The sequence below is a fragment of the Dendrobates tinctorius genome, unplaced genomic scaffold (genome assembly GCF_039654945.1).
Source record: "Dendrobates tinctorius isolate UK_male_01 unplaced genomic scaffold, ASM3965494v1 ptg000006l, whole genome shotgun sequence".
Lineage (NCBI taxonomy): Eukaryota > Metazoa > Chordata > Amphibia > Anura > Dendrobatidae > Dendrobates > Dendrobates tinctorius.
In genome coordinates, this window is record NW_027361674.1 from 16,509,178 (window position 1) to 16,529,351 (window position 20,174).

At 42.0% G+C, this 20,174-nt stretch overlaps 1 protein-coding gene across 1 annotated transcript in view; it reads right to left on the minus strand.

The window, feature by feature from the left end:
• Positions 1–20,174, minus strand: part of MNAT1 (MNAT1 component of CDK activating kinase) — a 189,180-nt gene that overhangs the window by 69,079 nt on the left and 99,927 nt on the right. The window contains exon 7 of the mRNA XM_073571114.1: positions 16,760–16,881. Coding sequence (XP_073427215.1) covers positions 16,760–16,881 — 122 coding nt within the window. The remainder of the gene's footprint in view (positions 1–16,759; positions 16,882–20,174) is intronic.

The following is a 20,174-nucleotide window of genomic DNA, read 5'->3' on the forward strand; positions in this document are numbered from 1 at the left end:
GCATGAAAGACAATACTTCATGTACCTTGGGTAAATATTTCCATGTTTTTTTTTTTTCTTCTCTAAATAATTTTCTTTTCACCAAGTATTTAACCCATCCACTACATTAAAAAATAAAAAAAAATTAAGATAGATACTTTCCCATTTGTTTTTTAGCTTCATGTCCTGTATACGATATTCATATGGGTAAACATTGGGATTTACAAATGTTAAATCCCACCCTCCAAAAAGAGTATTCTGTATAATTACATTTCCTACAGTGAATGTAATCTCCTGGGCATGCCTTCCAGACTAAACAGCTCCATTCAGCTGCCTTACGTCTGATTGTCGATGAAAGAAACTTGTTTGACAACTGCTCCGAGCAGAAACATATTTTTCCATGATTGCATAAAAAAAAGAAAAAGGGTTGAAGAAAAAAAAAAAATTAGGAAAAAAAAATAAAATAACTCGGCCAGACGAGCATTCCAAGCTCAGAGGTTCATGTAAAGATCGATGAGTTAATATTGAAGGTATAAGCCAACAAAAACAATTACTATGGATATTTTGCCGTCATGGCCAGCTTTTGAGGTTAATTTAGTGGTGTGCTCTCGCAGCGGCCAAGTTTTAATATAACTAACTACACCATGCAAGCAGACTTCCTCTAGGCTTCTTTCAACATTTTCCATATTCTGTGCATTTATCGCACTCCTGGGACCCCTCGCTATTACAGAGCCCACACTAATACCCCCCCAGGTGGGCGGAGAAAAAAAAAATATGTCTCCGATTCATAAGCGTTCTACCTTTAATTCCAGTGTCTAATAGCATTGACAGAGAGGTTCTGCTAAAACCCGTGTCCAACAAGGGCAGCTCCACGATATTACTGTTATTGTGTTTGTGGGTGCAGAATAGTTTGCTGGCGGCTCGGAAAAGTTGTTGTTGGCTTTCCTTCATCACATTTTGTCATTTCTGGTTGGGAGAAAAATTGAGTTTTACAACATGTCTAGTATACTTACGAGAGAACAATGTGTGCAGCCGCAAACTAGGATCTGCATGGATAATATGTGGCAGAAATGGCGCCTGACTCTCCGGTGGCAGGGCAGAGAAGGGGCAAAGATGCGCTTTGGTATTTTATTTAACCGCTATGTAATAGATACCGTAAAATCATTCGCTTGAAACAGACGTTCTCAGCATCTAAAGACAATCATATCCAACTGCAAAATCAGCAGTGTATAATTCCACGACCTGGTTTTTAGTCCACAAATTTTGGCCAATGACTTTTGTAATATTCTAGCTCCATTTTCCAATAGCAAGTTTACTAATGATGTAGATACAGTATAGAGTATTAAAGGGTCACTCCACTGACCAGATGTGCCGTGCTCCCCCCATTTCAATAGAGCAACAGCTGCACATGTCCATTACCACTACATTCATTTTTGATGGGCAAGTCTCAGATAACCTAGTAAAGAGCTCAGGTATCTAGGAGCGTTCATACACATGTGCACCGCATCTCCATTTAAATAATTTTGATGATAGGTGGGGGTCTAAGCAAACAGACCCCAAATAATCTTGTAGTAGAGACTCTTGTGACTACTCCTTTTAGTTGAAGTCACATTTGTGACTCATCTGCCATCTTGGCTATTTCCACTCTCTTATGCTTCCCATAATGTTGCTTATATTTCCAATTATTTCTCTGGGTTCTCAGAGCTAATGCAGTGTAAAGTAAGCCGCTAACAGACACCTCTGGGGGTGGATTATCTCCCCTTAGCTCCCTTGAGAACAAAAGGATTTGACATTTTGAAATCAGATTGCCCAGTCTTTCTTTCTTCTGCCAATAGGAGGACCTTATACACATTAGATAGTTGGTAGGTCCTGCCAAAATTGGCAGGCTTCCCTGACATTAATACAATATTTGTGGCCAGCTTTATACAAATGACAGAGCTGCTGTCATCTGACTCAGACTGCAAAGTATTCATATGCCATGCAGCCTCAATCAGTCTCCCCTGCCTCCTGCTTGTGATAGGTTTCAACCTGCCAGATATTAGTAGCTGAAAGAAGATCTAGTCAGTCAGGGTTGTTTTATAACTCTGCACCTAATCAGTGTATAGACTCGCAATTAAGTTGCATTTATCATTGGCAGTACAATAACATGTAACAAGTGATTGAAGACAATGATCACATCAAGGGTGCATTGGACATCACTGTAGGACTTGTGTGGACCACCAGATCGATGGTACAAGAGAAGATTTATGGTGTCTATTTATTGACATGCTCTATTTTAAAATAAAGTTTCGTGAATAAAAAATAAATCACAAAACAAAAGAAAGCTCCTTCAATATAAAGTGTTAAGCCCCGTACAGTGGTGGCTGTAAGCAGCTAAAATGCTACCTTAAGGGCACGAGATTTGGCGATCCATAATAAAAAAAAAAATGGAGCTCAAGCCACTTCAGTATAGAGTTTCCTAACAGACAAATTCACTATTATTTTTTAAATTTGTTTATTAACCCCTTCACTACCAAGGGTGGTTTGCACGTTAACTCCCGGGCCAATTTTTACAATTCTGACCACTGTCCCTTTATGAGGTAATAACTCTGAAACGCTTCCATGGATCCCGGTGATTCTGACATTGTTTTCTCGTGACATATTGTACTTCATGTTAGTGGTAAAATTTCATTCAAATAACTTGCGTTTATTTGTGAGAAAAACGGAAATTTGGCGAAAATTTTGAAAATTTCGCAATTTTCCAACTTTGAATTTTTATGCCCTTAAATCACAGAGATACGGCACACAAAAAACTTGATAACTAACATTTCCCACATATTTACTTTACATCAGCACAATTTTGGAACCAAAATTTTTTTTTGTTAGGAAGTTATAAGGGTTAAAAGTTGACCAGCAATTTCTCATTTTTACACCACCATTTTATTTTTAGGACCACATCACATTTGAAGCCACTTTGAGGGGTCTATATGATAGAAAATACCCAAAAGTGACACCATTCTAAAAACTGCACCCCTTAAGGTGCTCAAAACCACATTCAAGAAGTTTATTAACCCTTTAGGTGCGTCACAGGAATTTTTTTGAATATTTAAAAAAAAAATGAACATCTAACTTTTTTTCACAAAAAAAATACTTCAGGTTCAATTTTCTTTATTTTACCAAGGGTAACAGGAGAAATTGGACAGCAAAAGTTATTGTGCAATTTGTCCTGAGTACGCTGATACCTGATATGTGGGGGGGACGGACTGTTTCGGCGCATGGCAGAGCTCAGAACGGAAGGAGCGCCGTTTGACTTTTTCAATGCAAAATTGACTGGAATTCAGATCGGACGCCATGTCACATTTGGAGAGTCCCTGATGTACCTAAACAGTGGAAACCCCCTACAAGTGACCCCATTTTGGAAACTAGACCCCCCAAGGAACTTATCTAGATATGTGGTGAGAACTTTGAACCCACAAGGGCTTTACAGAAGTTTATAACGTACAGCGGTACAATTAAAAAATCATATTTTTTCCACAAAAATGATCTTTTCACCACAATTTTTATTTTCCCAAGGGTAACAGGACCCTAAAAGTTATTGTGCAATTTGTCCTGAGTACGCTGATACCCCACATGTGGGGGTAAACCACTATTTGAGCGCATGGCAGAGCTCGGAAGGGAAGCAGCGCCATTTGACGTTTTTGGCTGAAATTGAGATCGGACATCATGTCGCGATTGGAAAACCCCTGATGTACCAAAACAGTGGAAACCCCCCACAAATGACACCATTTTGGAAACTAGACCCCCTAAGGAACTTATCTAGATGTGTGGTGAGAACTTCGAACCCCCAAGTGCTTCACAGAAGTTTATAACGCCCAGGCGTGAAAATAAAAAAATATTTTTTTTCCACAAAAATGATATTTTTGCCCCCAAATTTTTATTTTCCTAAGGGCAACAGGAGAAATAGGACCCCAAAAGTTGTTTTGCAAATTGTCCTGAGTAGGCTGATACCCCACATGAGGGGTTAAAAGACTGTTCGGTGCATGGCAGAGCTTGGAAGGGAAGGAGCACCATTTGACTTTTTCAACGCAGAATTGGCTGGAATTGAGATCAGACGCCATGTTGCGTTTGGAGAGCACCTGATGTGCGCAAATAGTGGAAACCCCCAATTCTAACCCTAACCCTAGCCCTAATGGGAAAATGGAAATAAATACATTTTTTTAATTTTATTATTTTTCCCTAACTAAGGGGGTGATAACGGGGGGTTTGATTTACTATTTATGGCGGTTTTTATGTTTGGCGGCTGTCTCACGCTAAAAGACGCTTTCTATTGTAAAAATAGTTTTTGCATCACCACATATTGAGAGCTATTTTTCCATATTTTGACCCACCGAGTCATGTGAGGTCTTATTTTTTGCGGGACGAGTTGACGCTTTTATTGGTATCATGTTCGGGCATGTGACATTTTTTGATCGCTTTTTATTTCGTTTTTTGGGACGCAGAATTTACAAAAACCAGCGTTTCATGAATTTCTTTTGGGTGGTGCGTTTACGCCGTTCCGGGTGCGGTAAAATTTATAAGGCGGTTTTATTCTTTGGGTCAGTATGGTTACAGCGATACCTCATTTAGGTAGTTTTTTTATGTTTTGGCGCTTTTATGCAATGAAAACAATTTTATATAAAAAAAATAATTATTTTTGCATCACTTTATTCTGCGAGCTATAACTTTTTTAATTTTTCGCTGATGATGCTGTATGGCGGCTCGTTTTTTGCGGGACAAGATGACGTTTTCAGCGGTACCATGGATATTTATATGCGTCTTTTTGATCGCGCGTTATTGCACTTTTTGTTCGGCGGTATGATAATAAATCATTATTTTTTGCTTCGTTTTTTATTTTTATTTTTTAAGGGGTTCGCTATTGGGACAGTTTTATAGGGCGGGTCGTTACGGACGCGGCGATACCAAATATGTGTACTTTTATTGTGTTTTTTTTTTTTATTTCCAAAAAATGAATTTATTGGGGATTTTTTATTTTTTTTTTTATTTATTTAGCGATTTTTTTTTAATTATTTTTACACTTTTTTTTTTTACTACTTTATTACAATGTCCAAGGGGGGACATAACTGTCCTGTGACAGATCGCTGCGATCTGTCACAGGCACTGCACAGGCTTCCTCATGCCTGGTCCTAAGGGAGGGATCCGAACCCCCCATCCACCGCAGTGCCAGTACTTTTCGTGCCATAAACAGCGTCTCCCGCAAGAAAATCCCCATATAGTGTCCCCATGTCTCATCATCCCACACCCCAAACAAACAAACCAATGGCTCAAGGGGAATAGGAATCTGTACTAGGGAGGTTAATAATGATGTCACCTCTTTCCAATAATGTGCTATAGTTGGACACTGCCATATCATGTGGATAAAATCTGCATCTAATGTATGACATCTCAGACATTCCGAAGACTGGAATCGGCCCATCCTAAAAAGTCGAGTCGGGGTCAAATATGATTGGTTTATAATGTAAAGTTGTATCATTCTGTTGTTAATGGACGGAGACACCTTAGTTGGTGACTCCAGGATTTCCTCCCACTCCTCTCCCTGTGTATCAGGGATGAGCCTTTCCCATTTCCCTCTAATCAAACACATGGCACACTCCGCCCCCACCGACAGCATGTATGTGTACAGAGAGGAGACGAGACCCTGGGGACCCTGTGATTTAAGAATGCCTATCAAGGGTAGAGACGAGATAGGATTATTCACACCCACATATCTCATGTGCAATTGAAAGGCCGATCTCAGTTGCAAATATCTGAAGATTTGCGTCCTTGGGACATCGCATTTAGCTTGTAATTGTTCAAAGGATAATAGTGTACCGCGGTCACATAAATCCCCTATTGTAGAGACGCTGTACTGAGACCAGAATTCAGCAGACGGGTGGACAAGCAGTGTCGGAAAATAACTATTATTCCATAAGGGCATCTCAGCTATGATATCGCTAAATCCAACCACCCTCTTAATCTGTCTCCACACTAATCTTGCCAGACGAAGCATTGGTAACAAACGTGGGACATTTACCCTCTCCAACTCCAAAAACCCCAGTGGGCAATCAGCACGTGCAGCATGAAGCAAATGGCCTTCAGAGTTAGGGAGATGATCACCGGGCATCCATTTATTTATAGCTCTGGCCTGTCCAGCCAGATAGTACAGAAAAAAATCCGGCAGTGCTGCCCCCCCTTTCTTTGGCCTTTGTAGGGTGGACAGCTTGAGTTTTGGCCTGGTACTCCCCCATATGAAAGACGTAATCTGGGAATTCAAATTGGTAAAGAAAGACTTAGGCACCACCACAGCACTATGTTGAAGAAAGTAGCTAATCTTAGGGAGTAGTATCATTTTAATTAAGTTAATGCGTCCGGCTACAGCAGCGGGAGTTTGCTCCAGATCGCAAATTTGACTTTAACCATCTCCAGCAATGGATATATTAAGTTGCAGATCAAACGTGCTGCATTGAGAAATATGAACACCCAGATATTTAAAGTGTGGTACAACAGGCAGCAAGGAGAGAGTCTCAAGTCGTGGCATCGGGGTATGGGAAAGAGGCATCAGAGAAGATTTCTCCCAATTTATATACAGGCCGGAATACTTACTGAATTTGTTTATAGTGGCAATCACTCCCGCCATTGTTTCCTCCGCCCTATCCATAAATATTACCATGTCATCAGCATTTAGGCCTATGGTATCCACCCGATCTGCAATCTCTATGCCCATAATATTAGGGGAAGTTCTCATGCGAATTGCCAGTGCCTCTATTGCAAGAGCAAAGAGGGCCGGGGAAAGGGGACACCCCTGACGAGTCCCCCGTGCAGAGAAAAGGACTCAGACATGGAACCATTTACAATGACGCGGGCTTTAGGTTTCATATATAATGTATTAACCCATTTTAGGAACCTATCTCCAAAGCCATATCTCTGCAAGCATGCATGGAGGAAGGGCCACTCAAGGGAATCGAAGGCCTTGGCTGCATCCAACGATGCCAATGCCCACTTATTGTCCGGCATCAGGGAACTATATTGGACCACCGATTGGACTCGTCTAATATTAATGGAGGTGCTTTTACCAGGCATAAAGCCAGTCTGGTCAGGGTGTATAAGTTCCAAAATAATTGAGTTCAGCCTGGTAGCCAAGATTTTCGTAAAAATTTTATAATCCACATTTACTAAAGATATGGGACGATAAGATCCACAATCTAAAGGGTCCTTCCCCACCTTAAGTACTATTATGTTAGCTTCATAAAAGGACTCCGGCATGACCCTCCCACCTTCAAATCCCCCGGAACAACAACAAAAGCGGCGCCAGAATCTCCTGGTATTTCCTGTACAGATCGATAGGAAACCCATCCGGCCCAGGGGCCTTCCCAGAGGATATATCCCTCATGGCATCTTTTATCTCTTCCAAAGTGAATTCAGCGTCCATAAAGGCCCGCTGGGAAGTACTCAATGTGGGAAACATTATATCTGGTAGATAGTCTAGACACTCATGGCTATCAATGTCATTTTTTGAGCCGTACAGTGAACTATAATAATCATGAAAACAACCCATTATTTCTTCTGTTGAGGATACCAATGTACCGTCTGAGCTGCGGATCTGTAATATTGTGTTAGTTGTATTGTGATGACGCACCAGATAAGCCAGAAATTTACTGGATTGGTTCCCTAGTTCAAAGTAGGACTGGCGAGTAAAGAATAATTTACGTTTGGACTTCGAGTCTATGTGTTGAGTATATAATCTTTGGGCAGTCAACCACTCCATTCTGTTACCACTAGTTTGATCAGATATGTAAGCAGCCTCAGAATCTTTCAATCGTTGCTCTATTTTGTCATCCTCCCCCGACGTCACCCGTTTGATGTAGGAGATCATAGAAGATAAGCAACCCCTCAAGTACGCCTTAAGGGTGTCCCAAAATAAGTTAACATTCCGGGGTTCGGGGTGGGAGGAGACGAAGCCATGTAATTGGTCAATTGTTCTGTCAGGTGATTTTACCAATTTCAGCCAGAAAGGGTTTAATTTCCATGCCATCCTACCACTTGGTGGGCCATATTTAAGTTTAAGAATGATTGGACTATGATCTGAAATCCCTCTACTACCATGCTCAATGTTATCTACCCACATTGCCAGGTCACTAGATCCAAAAATGTAATCTATGCGAGATAAGGAACGCTTAGTGAATGAATGGCAAGTATACTCTCTCATCTCGGGGTGATGCGTTCTCCATAGGTCTAGCCATCCACTACCTTCCATAAACTGTGACAATTGGGATGTAGCTGCTGCCGGGGTCCCACCTTGTATCCAATCATCCAGTCTCAACCTGTCTAGGTGACTATTCAAAACCAAATTAAAGTCCCCCATACAAATGACATCTGCGTCTGGATAGTTCAGAGCAAAACTCAATGCCTTCTGAAGAATTGACGTACCAGCTGGAGGGGGATTATAAACGCATAAAATAACATATTTCCTAGAGTTGATCAATGCATACACAAATACGAAACGCCCCTCAGAGTCTCTCCGGGCCTCCCGAACCGCCCATCTAACGTCCTTGTGTATCAGTAGTGAGACTCCCCTGGAATAGCTGGTGTGAAATGCGTGTATAGACCACTGAACCCACGGTTTTTGTACGCTCCGAGCTGCATCTCTGGTCAGGTGCGTCTCGACCAGAGCCACAATGTGAGGGTGATAGTGCCTGATTTGTGAAAATACTTTAACCTTTTTCCGGGGGGTTTTGATACCCCTCACATTCCGTGTCATGCATATCAATTTAGAACCCATCTCCACTTATCTGGACATGTTGCGCATCGGTGCCCGAGTAGAACTTAGGGATATCACAAATAGCAGGACTTCCATTGGCTGCAACTTTTACCTAAGTAACATCTAAAGCTAAAACTAAAGCTTTTAAAAAAAAAAAAGGAAACAGAACATAAATCTAATAACATAGGAGCAATGTCCCGTCCCCCTATTGAAAAATAAACACAGGGATACCATCACTGAACACAGTGTCCGGTATTGTAGACCCAGAGGTGCTCGCCAGGAGAACTCCGATTTAGCCTGTAATTAAGGGATCCAGATGAAAGTGGACATACTAGGATTCCTTTGCAGGAGATCCTCTACGGGACCGCAGCCACTCAGTAGCTTCCGCTGGATCCGTGAAAAACACGGAGGAACCCCCGTGGACAATCCGAAGTTGAGCCGGATAAATCATGGAATATACAATGTTCCTTTCCCTGAGTCGCTTCTTGTCGATAAATTGTGCACGTTGCTTCTGGAGTTCCATGGAGAAATCCGGGAAGATTGAGATCACAGCATTTTTGAACTTGATAGGACCCTTTTGTCGTGCAAGGCGTAGGATGGTGTCTCTGTCTTTACAGTTGAGGAGACGTGCCAGGAAGGGTCTAGGTGGACCTCCCGGAGGCAGAGGCTTTGTGGGAACTCTGTGGGCTCTCTCAACAGCGAACACCGAGGAGAATTCATCTCCCAGAGAGGCCTTAAGCCAGCCCTCTAGTAATTGCTCAGGGTGCTGACCTTCAGAGCGCTCAGGTAGGCCGATGACACGGATTTTATTTCGGCGCATTCTGTTTTCTAGGTCATCTGCCTTTTGCCTCCAGGCGTTCATAGATCCCGCTACCTTGGTTAACTTAGCCTCCATAGGCGCAATGGTGTCTTCCACCTGGGACACTCTTGCCTCCACCTCCATGATGCGTCCCCTCATGGCCTGCATATCTTGACGGAGTCTCCCCACCTCAGTGTAGACATCCTCTATGTTCTCCGTCAGAGATGTCCTAGTGAGGGATATAGCCTGCATCAACTGTTCAGATGCCTGCTTAAGAGTCATTTCTTCCTGTTCAGTCTCCTCTCCACCCCCTGAGGGACGATTTTTACACTGAGATTGTGAGGAGGTATTCCTTAGGGAACGTGCACTCTCAGCAGGGTCGGGTCTGACAAATTCCTTTAATTTTTCTGCTGCCGTCGATCCTTTAGATCGGTGAAATACACCGGTGTAGCTGGAAATGTACTGTCCAGAAGTCTTTCCACTGCAGTTATATACACACCAGGGACCAGGTTTATTAATTTTGGCCTGGGAGCAGTATCCGTGCATACGGAGACACTATCACTGAGGCTCTTATGGCAGGCTTTCCAAGTCTCCTGCTCACCGAAGCCGTCCTGCGCTCTCCCGCGGAGCTCCCGGGGGATTCCGGTAACCAGGGACACCAAGCGCTGTCAGATATACAGCGATATACAGGCGGTATGTACAGGATAGATGAAGGATGGGCAGGAGCTCTTGCAGCGCGCGTCTGTCCTCCTCCACTACATAGCCACGCCCCCCAAATTCACTATTATTTAAAACCTTCTACCTTCGTAAACAGTTGTAGTCACTTTTCAAAGGGACAAATGCGGTAATCAAGTCTACAGAACCTAGAAAACATCTGATAATCTACTCAGCAACTAACCAATATGCCTAAATAGGATAACGTACAACCCTTTCACTCAAGTCCAGTACTCATCCTTCCTACTCACTAGCATGCTGGAGCTATAAACTTGTTAGCAGACTGCCAGGACCGATCCCTAAATAAAACTGCTCATAGTTTAACCTTTGAAAGAGAACAAATGGACCAGCAGAGAACACCTCCAAACTCGGCTCATATTGAAATATATATTAAATTACTTAAATAGCAACAGGATCTCAACAATACATCCTACGCAGTATCGTATAACCGTCAGCTTGGATGCAAGTCTTCTGCTAAAGTCATTGATGCTCTTAAAGGCTGAAACACAGAGAATATGTATAAAGGCCTACAACCAGCAAAGCCAAAAAAATAGTAGTCAAGCACTTTCACAGACCAGCATAAAACAACATGAGGAATTCTTCTGAGAATGAGAATGCCACAGAGAATATTTGATGGTCATACAAAAAGAAAACAGAGGTATGATCATTCTTCCAAAGACTCACTAAGCGGCCAAAAGTATGCAGAAGTACACAGCAAGTCTGTTACTGAAGAAGCGAACAGACACGGTCAAAGCTAATATCCAGCTCTATAGATGAACCCAAGTGCTTGAATCACAGAAAAATAACCAAACAAGTGGCCAGGACCAATTTTCTAGCTATATACTGTCATGATATATGGCGTTGTGGCTCAGATGTTCCTATAAAATTCCTAGATTTTTATGGAGAGAGCCTGCCCAGCATGCTTTCTCCTCCATGTCTCTTTCTTGGCCAACATTGCCCATTTTACATGGCATATGTGGTAAGGAGGGAAGGGGTTGTCAAAGAATTGGTCTTCTTCCAAAAGCAGTCACAGTAGCAAGACTTCCAAGAAATCTACTGCCATTTTAGCATTAGTCTAAATACTTTTTATATTTAGGAATCAGCAATGTTGCTTTCTGCATCTTTAGTTTCAGTCTTATGTGGTGTATTGTAAAGAGACTAATTGGCCTTCAAGGACCTTTGCTCAGGGGAACTCATCATTATACAGCATGGAGGCTATTGGAGCTCTTGTCACACTTTATAACATACAGACGATTTTCAGCTCTCCTACGTAACAGATACTTCCTCCTCTGGTCCGTACGAGCTGGTGATTGAATTACTCTTCTCGCATGTTTTGTCTATAATCCACATTAAAATGTTCAATAACCAAACATCTGGTGTGTAGCGGCTTAGCAAATCTAACAGTGAGCACCGCAAGTATGTAAAGACTTCACCCAGGGTTTGATCAGGTATCAAAAGGTCAACCATCTGAAGACAGATGGAAATGGTTAGATCCCAGGTCCATCACAAAGTCCGATAGAACAGGTTAAAAACTATACCCACACTGGATGAAGGCTTATGTGCCTTGGACACAAAAGAGAAGGGGAGCAGAATTAATGTACTTACATGTATGAAAAACTTTCAAAGACAAAAAGACCGTTAGGATGGACTTAGGTGCCACAATGGCTGGACCTCTGCCGAGGAGCTGAGAAGACCACTTTAATTTCAGCAGCAAAGATTCGGGTTTTCTACATGTATTGGCAAATCCCAAACATAAATCTGATATATAACTGTTTTCCCACTGCATCATCACATGAACATTTTTGGTCTGTGCACAGAAGACGTTCTCATCCATTTGCGTTAATAGTGGACGCGTCATTTTTTATATCTAGTCATCAGACAAAACCAAGACAATACCACCATTTTTCAATGGCTTAGACAAGCTTCTTTTTACAGGGTCTTCTGCTTGATTTTCCACATGTAAAACTTTTTTAATTTTAGACAAATAGAAATATACTTTTCATACTCGTGAATCATCTTTGAGATGTTGGCAACAAAAATCTGGCTAAAGAAGAATTTTATCCTTCAGAATATAGTAATCTCGAGGGTAAAACTTTTGACATCTGGAAGCTATTTGGCTGACAATGAACTGATGGAGGCCACACTTTTTAGACATGGTTTTGTAACCTTTTCCAAAATCATTAGCGTCATAAAACATCTTCTAACTGGTTTCTCAAAAATGTTACTTTGAATGGAGTAGATATAGTTTTTGGAAAAGCCGCAAACTATTCAGAAAAAAAAAAAATCGATAGTAAGAACGAAGTATGAGTCTGGTAATTTATGACGCCATGGACTCAAAGAGCTTTTTATTGTACATCATGTGTCCACTAGTGATAAGTGTCAGATCCAATTCAAGGGGTTATTTCCATCTTGTACATTTATGGCATATCCACAGCATATGCCACCCGTGTTTATTGTGAGAACGGAGCCCTATCGCCCACTACTGCTAGTGAGGAGGTGGTCTGAAATCCCATTAATTTGCATGGCAATTCCAACCACCTCTCCAGTGACCGATTCTCAGGATAGCTGCAGGTTAATCAGTGGAATCCGCATTTAGTATACATTTATGTCATATCCTGTAGGTATATAAATATTGAGATATTTGGCACTTCAAATATGTTAATATTTTTAGTCTAATAGAGTGCATCCACCTTTTTGTACGCCCAATCTTCCTCACAGGATCGCCATATACCTAGAATATATATCCTGTGGATAAGCCTTTTATGTACGAGATGGAAATAAAAGCCTTGATTGTCCCTGTAATGGGGTTTTCTATTACTCACTACTATGTTTCATGTCAGATAATTCTCAGATTTAATAGGTATAATTATTTTCCACTTTTACACTTAAAGGGAATCTGTCACCCCATTTTTCGAGTATCAGCAGCCGACACCGCCATCAGGGGCTTATCTACAGCATTCTGTAATGCTGCAGATAAGCCACCGATGTAACCCGAAAGATAAGAAAAATGAGGTATATTATACTCACCCAGGGGAGGTCCGGTCCGGTTTGGGCCGATTGGGTGTCGTGGTTTGGTCCGGCGCCTCCCATCTTCTAACGGTGACGTCCTCTTCTTTGCTGCCTGTCGTGGCCCTTGCGCAGGCACACTGCTCTGCCCTGTTGAGGACAGAGCAGAGTCCTGCAGTGTGCAGGCGCTGGTAGAGGTCCGGCGCCTGCACACTGCAGTATTCTGCTCCTGCGCAGGAGCCACAACAGGCAGCAAAGAAGAGGACGTCACCGTTAGAAGATGGGAGGCGCCGGACCGCAACACCCATTTGACCAAAACCGGACCACCCCCCCCCCCCCCCCCCCCCGGTAATATAACTCGTTTTTCTTCTCTTTCAGGTTACATCGGAGGCTTATCTACAGCATTACAGAATGTTGTAGATAAGCCCCTGATGGCGGTGCGGCAGCGGATACTTGAAAAATGGGGTGACAGATTCCCTTTAATGCAAATTATGGGGCTCGGTGCACCCTTGGCATGGCTAAACACCATCACGCACACATAAGCCTATAATATTACATATTTTAAGAAAGACAATTAAACCCCTAAAATCTCCGACAAATGCACTGAGTAAAACCAGCTATGCTCTACCCTTGTAGAGTAACAACATTGCCATCTGATGCTTTCATCATGTACCATGACTGGTTAGTGTGCCCGGAGGGGGCATGTTAGATTACAATTCTTGTCAGTTAGAGATTAGCCTCTGTCTAATTATTCCACTCTCCCCATTGAAAGCACATGTACACCCAGTCAAACTAAGCACGTGGGCCAGTAGAGACCAAACTAGTCTTCGGACTGCTGCTATCGAATGTGTTGTCATTAGTGATGAGCGAACGTGCACACAGAAGTCACTCGGTTAGCACCCGAGCATGCTCAGTTAACACCTTATCCCAGCATGTTCAATCATCACTAGTTGGCATCAATCAAAAATTGTTAGACTCTTTTCAGGTTACACATTTAGAGGGAACTCCAAGGTCCTGTGGGAGCAGAGGATTTGTACTGTTCATTGTGTAGCTCATTTTCCAAAACGAAGAAGTTTAAATGAATATTCTCGTTATTAAAAAAAGAAAAAAAAAATCACAGGATATCTATAGGGCATGTTATTAGTTTGTGATCATGGGGAATCTGATATCTGGGAACCTCAACATATTATCCCTGTTCACACTGAACCACCTGCTGTATCAGAGCTTCACTGAAGTTAATGGAAGTGATGCAGTAAATCCTGTTCAAGATCTGCATCCCCATAATTATACATACAACGGTACTGAGTAGGGTAGATGGGAAGTCAGCACTGGGATTAAATAGAAAAACTAGCAGGAAAGCAGCACACCATCTGTACATGAGTCTCTGCCTCATCCCTCACTATGCACCAATGGGAGAAATGTAGGTGTGTTGCGCTGCTGGATAGGAATTCACAGGATTCAGATGAATAGAAATAGATTGTAGTTTATTTATGACGCGTTTCTAGGTTTAATGGACCTCTTCCTTATGGGAACCACTATATGCAAACGTCCATTCAACCTAGAAACTTGTTTGAGATAATCTACAATCTATTCATCTGAATTCTGTCAATTCCTTACCATCAACACAGCACACCTGCATTTCTCCCTTTGATACATATCAACATTGCTCTATCCTGGGGTATTGTTATCGAAGGCTATTTAATTGCCGTTTCACAGCATCACAAGGCGTGCGCAAAAAAAAAAAAAAAAAGGTGCGAAAACAGCATGCGCACTTTTTGTCAGTCCCTAAGCATGCTGCTACTGCCTCTTTCTCTATCAAGACATCTATGGGGAGCATGTAACCTGATACCTCAGTGAGTTTTGAAGAGTGAATGAGGAGTTCAGGTAGAAGATGACAGGGCAGAAGATGTGACCCATAAATGAATGGAGAAAGAATATTTCTCCAAGAATAAATATAACAAAAAGTTTATTATATTTGCTTGTGCTATTGATTTATGGAAAGTTTATTGAAATGACCGTGAGCATTTAAAACAATTTTAAGTCTGTTGGGCACCAAATTGCAGTTGACCAAGTCTTGGTGCCCACCTTAAACAGACAGATACGGAGAAAAAGATGCACGAATAATCAACACAAGCCATGAAATTGCTGCCATTTGGGTCTCATCTATTGCACGTTAGAAGACAGGTAAGGGGGCTTAATAAGTTTTGGAGGGGGCCTCAAAGAAAGAAAGGCAACAACCTTAACCACTTCTTCTCTCGTCAACAACTTCCAATTTCCTACACCTCCCCTCCTTAGACGTTCCTTATGTACGACATTTAAAGGGAATCTGTCACCTTTTTTTTGCCCTATCAGCTGCCGGCATTGACATCAGCGGCTTATCTACAGCATTCTGTAATGCTGTAGATAAGCCCCCAATGTAACCTGAAAGATGAGAAAAACACGTTAGATTATACTCACCGGAGGAGGCGGTCCGGTCCGGCACCTCCCATCTTCATACGATGCCGTCCTCTTCTTCCCTTTCTGTAGTGGCTCCGGCGCAGGCGCACTGCTCTGTCCTGTTGAGGGCAGAGCAGAATACTGCAGTGCGCAGGCGCCAGACCTCTCCCGACGCCTGCGCACTGCAGGACTCTGCTCTGCCCTCAACAGGGCAGAGCAGTGCGCCTGCACCAGAGCCACTACAGAAAGGGAAGAAGAGGACATCACCGCATGAAGATGGGGAGGTGCCGGACCGGACCGCAACACCCATCGGACCGGACCGCCCCCTCCGGTGAGTATAATCTAACGTGTTTTTCTCATCTTTCAGGTTACATCGGGGCTTATCTACAGCATTACAGAATGCTGTAGATAAGCCCCTGATGTCAATGCCGGTAGCTGATAGGCCAAAAAAAGGGTGACAGATTCCCTTTAAGTGACTGCAAAGGCCAATCTTACGCCACAGCCGTGGTGTTCAGTCCAGTGTCGCCAACACTGCAGCCAGGCAATGTCTACAGAACTTACCTGAGGTGTCGTCACTATGGACAATTTATCATCAGACAAGGAAAACACCATGAGGCGTGGTAAAAGGAAGAGAAGGGTGTTTTAATACTCAAAACAATGGTTTTTAAAAACTCCATCAACAGGAATAATATGGCGGCTTACAGCTTTTAGATATTTTTCCCTTTTTTACTTTAGAGTGGACGGTGCCTTAATTACAAGTGAGGTTTAGCTATTCTAAGCTCACTCTGAAATGTTTGGTAGTAGAAACCACAGAATGTGTTAAAATGTTTAGAGCTTATTTTACAAAGTGTAAGGTTGACTTACAAAGCTCTAAAAGATTCACTTACGTCACAGCAAAATTCTACACGTTCCATGGTCGGCACATTGTTTACTGAACCAGATGTTCGCCAATTAACCATGTATATATTTGACACTTGGTTTCCTAAAGACGGCTTATGTCCGTGAATGATTCCAAGTTGTCGGTACATGTACGAACAGAAAAATACACTTACCCCATTCGACTCAGCACTTCTATTGCGGGAACTGTTGGGCCGTACATTTCTATGTAAACAGGTTGATATCGATACAAAGTTTCCTCCAATTTTGAGACTGGCATAGATGAAACATGCTGACCCTACACAAAAATAAAAAAAATTTCAAATAAATACACACATTTCTGTAACAACTGCATCATAAAATGTAATTCACAGACGACACAAGTAAAAGTCTTGTAGATTGATTAGGCCAGGACAAGATGGCCGCTTTAATTTCAAGAATCGGACCCTGGCCATCACATTTAGAATGTTCTCTCTCAAGTGTACTTTTTTTTTTTTTTTTTTTTAATTCCCCCTTAAGCCGAATTCAAACGTCTATGTATCACGGTCCAAGCACGGACTGGCCATGGGTCTCCTGGCCCAAACTTGTCAGCTTCATAGATGCTTATGTAAGGCCAGGTTAGTGAATCCGTGGCCGGTCCTTGCATCACAGACGGGAATCAGACAGCGATACAATGACGTCTGAATCCACCTTAAATGCGGGATCACAGAACAGAGGGGAAGCTTTCCACATGGAAATGTTTAAGATGGTTCCCATTCTCCATTGAGCAGAGATCTGTATCTCCTTTCGACCAAAGTAGGACCACCCCCCACAGACATAACCCCTATAAAGGCTTTCTAGGCTTTGTCCTAAAGGGAAATTTTCTTTTTGGCAATAAATAAATAGATATTGCTACAAGAAAGCATTATAAAAGAGATACTGTAACCTAGTAGTATGCCATCACTTCATAGGATGGTTGTACAGCCCTTTTTAATGTACCGCAAATATACAAAAGCCGGAACATCTGTAGTAATTAAAATTATTAATTTCTTCCAGTAATACAGTATTAAAGTAAAGTCTCTGATCCTAATGATAGCAATTAATGAGTTCCTGGAAGTATTCGCTTATAGAGTAATTAATCATGTGAAGAAAACTACGTGACACAATCCATCAGGGGATATGCAAACTAAAAAAGCTAAATGTTTGTAGGACAGGAAATACAGTAAATTACAGTAGGTAGTGACAATGTAGCAAATGATGTTCTCAGCCATCTCCATTGACAGGAGTGGAAACTGGACAATGCCCAGGTATTGTGACTGTGGGGGTCCTAAACACCAACAACCAGTATGGGGGGGGTGCATTTGTCAGGGAAGCTCCTGGCACAGGTGTTTGGCAATAGTTTGTATCACCACTCAAGTGAAATAAACATGCACACTTAACCAAGCAGAGTGTGCGTGTAATGGGGGAGTCAGGAGAAATAACAATTATGTAATGTGTATGGGCAGCTATAACTATTTGCCATTAGACAGTCGTTTTGCCATGTGTACCTGGATTGGGGCTATGTGTACCTGGATTGGGGGCCATATACAGCTCTGGCAAAAATTAAGAGATCACTGCACAGTTTTATAAAAATCAGCTTCTCTACATGTCTGAGAGCCATTCCATTCCAGTGTCAGCTGAAATCCAACCAGAGTACACCTCATTCTACTTAATGTGCTTCTGATTAGGTGATCACCTGAACCAAATCTTAGTTAACGAAGGAAAGTATTAAAAACCCTGCTGTGGTGTTCACAATCCTCTTGCAATAGGACAAGCTGGATGGCAAAACAAGTGCTAGTAATATCCCAAAAGTACTAGGAATGAAAAAATATCTTAACCATGCCAGAGGAGTTGAAAAAAAAGTCGAGTGAGGAAAAGAAGGGGTCAATTCTGGCTTTACTAGCAGAGGGATACAGTGAGCGTCATGTTGCCTCCATCCTTAAAAATGTCTAAGATGGCAGTCCATTACAACAAGGTCAAGCAGCAGACATTAGTGACAACGAAGCTACAGACCGGCAGAAGGCGAAAACAACTCTCTATTGACCAGGATGACAGTCATCTTATTCGAATGTCACTCAGCAACCGCAGGATGACATCAAGTAACCTACAAAAGGAAAGGCAAATGGCAGCTGGGGTGAAGTGCATGGCAAGAACAGTTCATAACAGGCTCTTAGAGGCAATGAGAACCAAAGGAGAGCCAGGCTGAAGTTTGCCAAAGACCATAGGGATTGGACCATAGAGGACTGGAGTAAGGTAATCTTCTCTGATGAGTCTAATTTTCAGCTTTGCCCAACACCTGGTCATCTAATGGTTAGACTGAGACCCGTAGAAGCATACAAGCCACAGTATCTTGCACCCACTGTGAAATTTGATGGAGGATTGGTGATGATCTGGGGATGCTTCAGCAAGGCTGGAATTGGGCAGGTTAATCTTTGCGAAGGACATATGAATGAAGCCGCATACAAGGTTGTCCTGGAACAGTAGATTCCTTCTGCTCAGGCAATGTTCCCCAACTCTGAGGACTGGTTTTTCCAGCAGGACAATGCGCCATGCCACACAGCTAGGTCAATCAATGTGTGGATGAAGGACCACCACATCAAATCCCTGTCATGGCCAGTCTAATCTCCAGAACTGAACACCATTGAAAACCTCTGGAATGTAATCAAGAGGAAGATGGATAGTCACAAGCCATCAAACAAAGAACTGCTTACATTTTTGTACCAGGAGTGGTATAAGGTTACACAAAAGCAGTGTAAAAGACTGGTGGAAAGCATGCCAAGACGCATGAAAGCTGTGATTAAAAATCATGGTTATTCCACAAAATATTGATTTCTGAACTCTTCCTGAGTTAAAACATTAGTATTATTGTTTCTAAATGATTATGAACTTTTTTTCTTAGCATTATTTGAGGTCTGCCAGCACTGCATTTTTTTTGTTCTTTTGACCATTTCTCATTTTCTGAAAATAAATACAAAATTTAGTGCTTGGAAATTCGAAGACATGTTGTCAGTAGTTTATAGAATAAAAGAGCAATTTACATTTTATTCAAAAATATACTTATAAAGAGAAAAATCATAAACTGAAAATTTTGAAGTGGTCTCTTAATCTTTGCCACCGCTGTATACCTGGGTGGGGACATTTATACCAGGATGGGGAGCACATACCTGGATGGGGATCATATACCAGGATGGGGGTTATTAGTACAGAGTTGGGGGTCACCTTTATAACAGTGTCAGCAGCAGAAGGAGCGCCATTTAACTTTTTCAAAGTAAAATTTGATGGAATAATTAACGGATACCATGTCGCATTTGGAGAGCCCCTGATGTACCTAAACAGTGGAAAACCCCGACAAGTGACACCATTTTGGAAACTAGACTTCTCACGGACTGTATTTAGATGTGTGGCGAGCACCTTGAACCCCCAGGTGCTTCACAGAAATTTATAACGTAGAGCCATGAAAAAAAAAAAAAAAAAAATCCCATTTTTCCCACAATAATATTATTTTAGTCCCATTTTTATTTTTCACAAGGGTAACAGGAGAAACTGGAACTCAAAATTTGATATGCAAGTTCT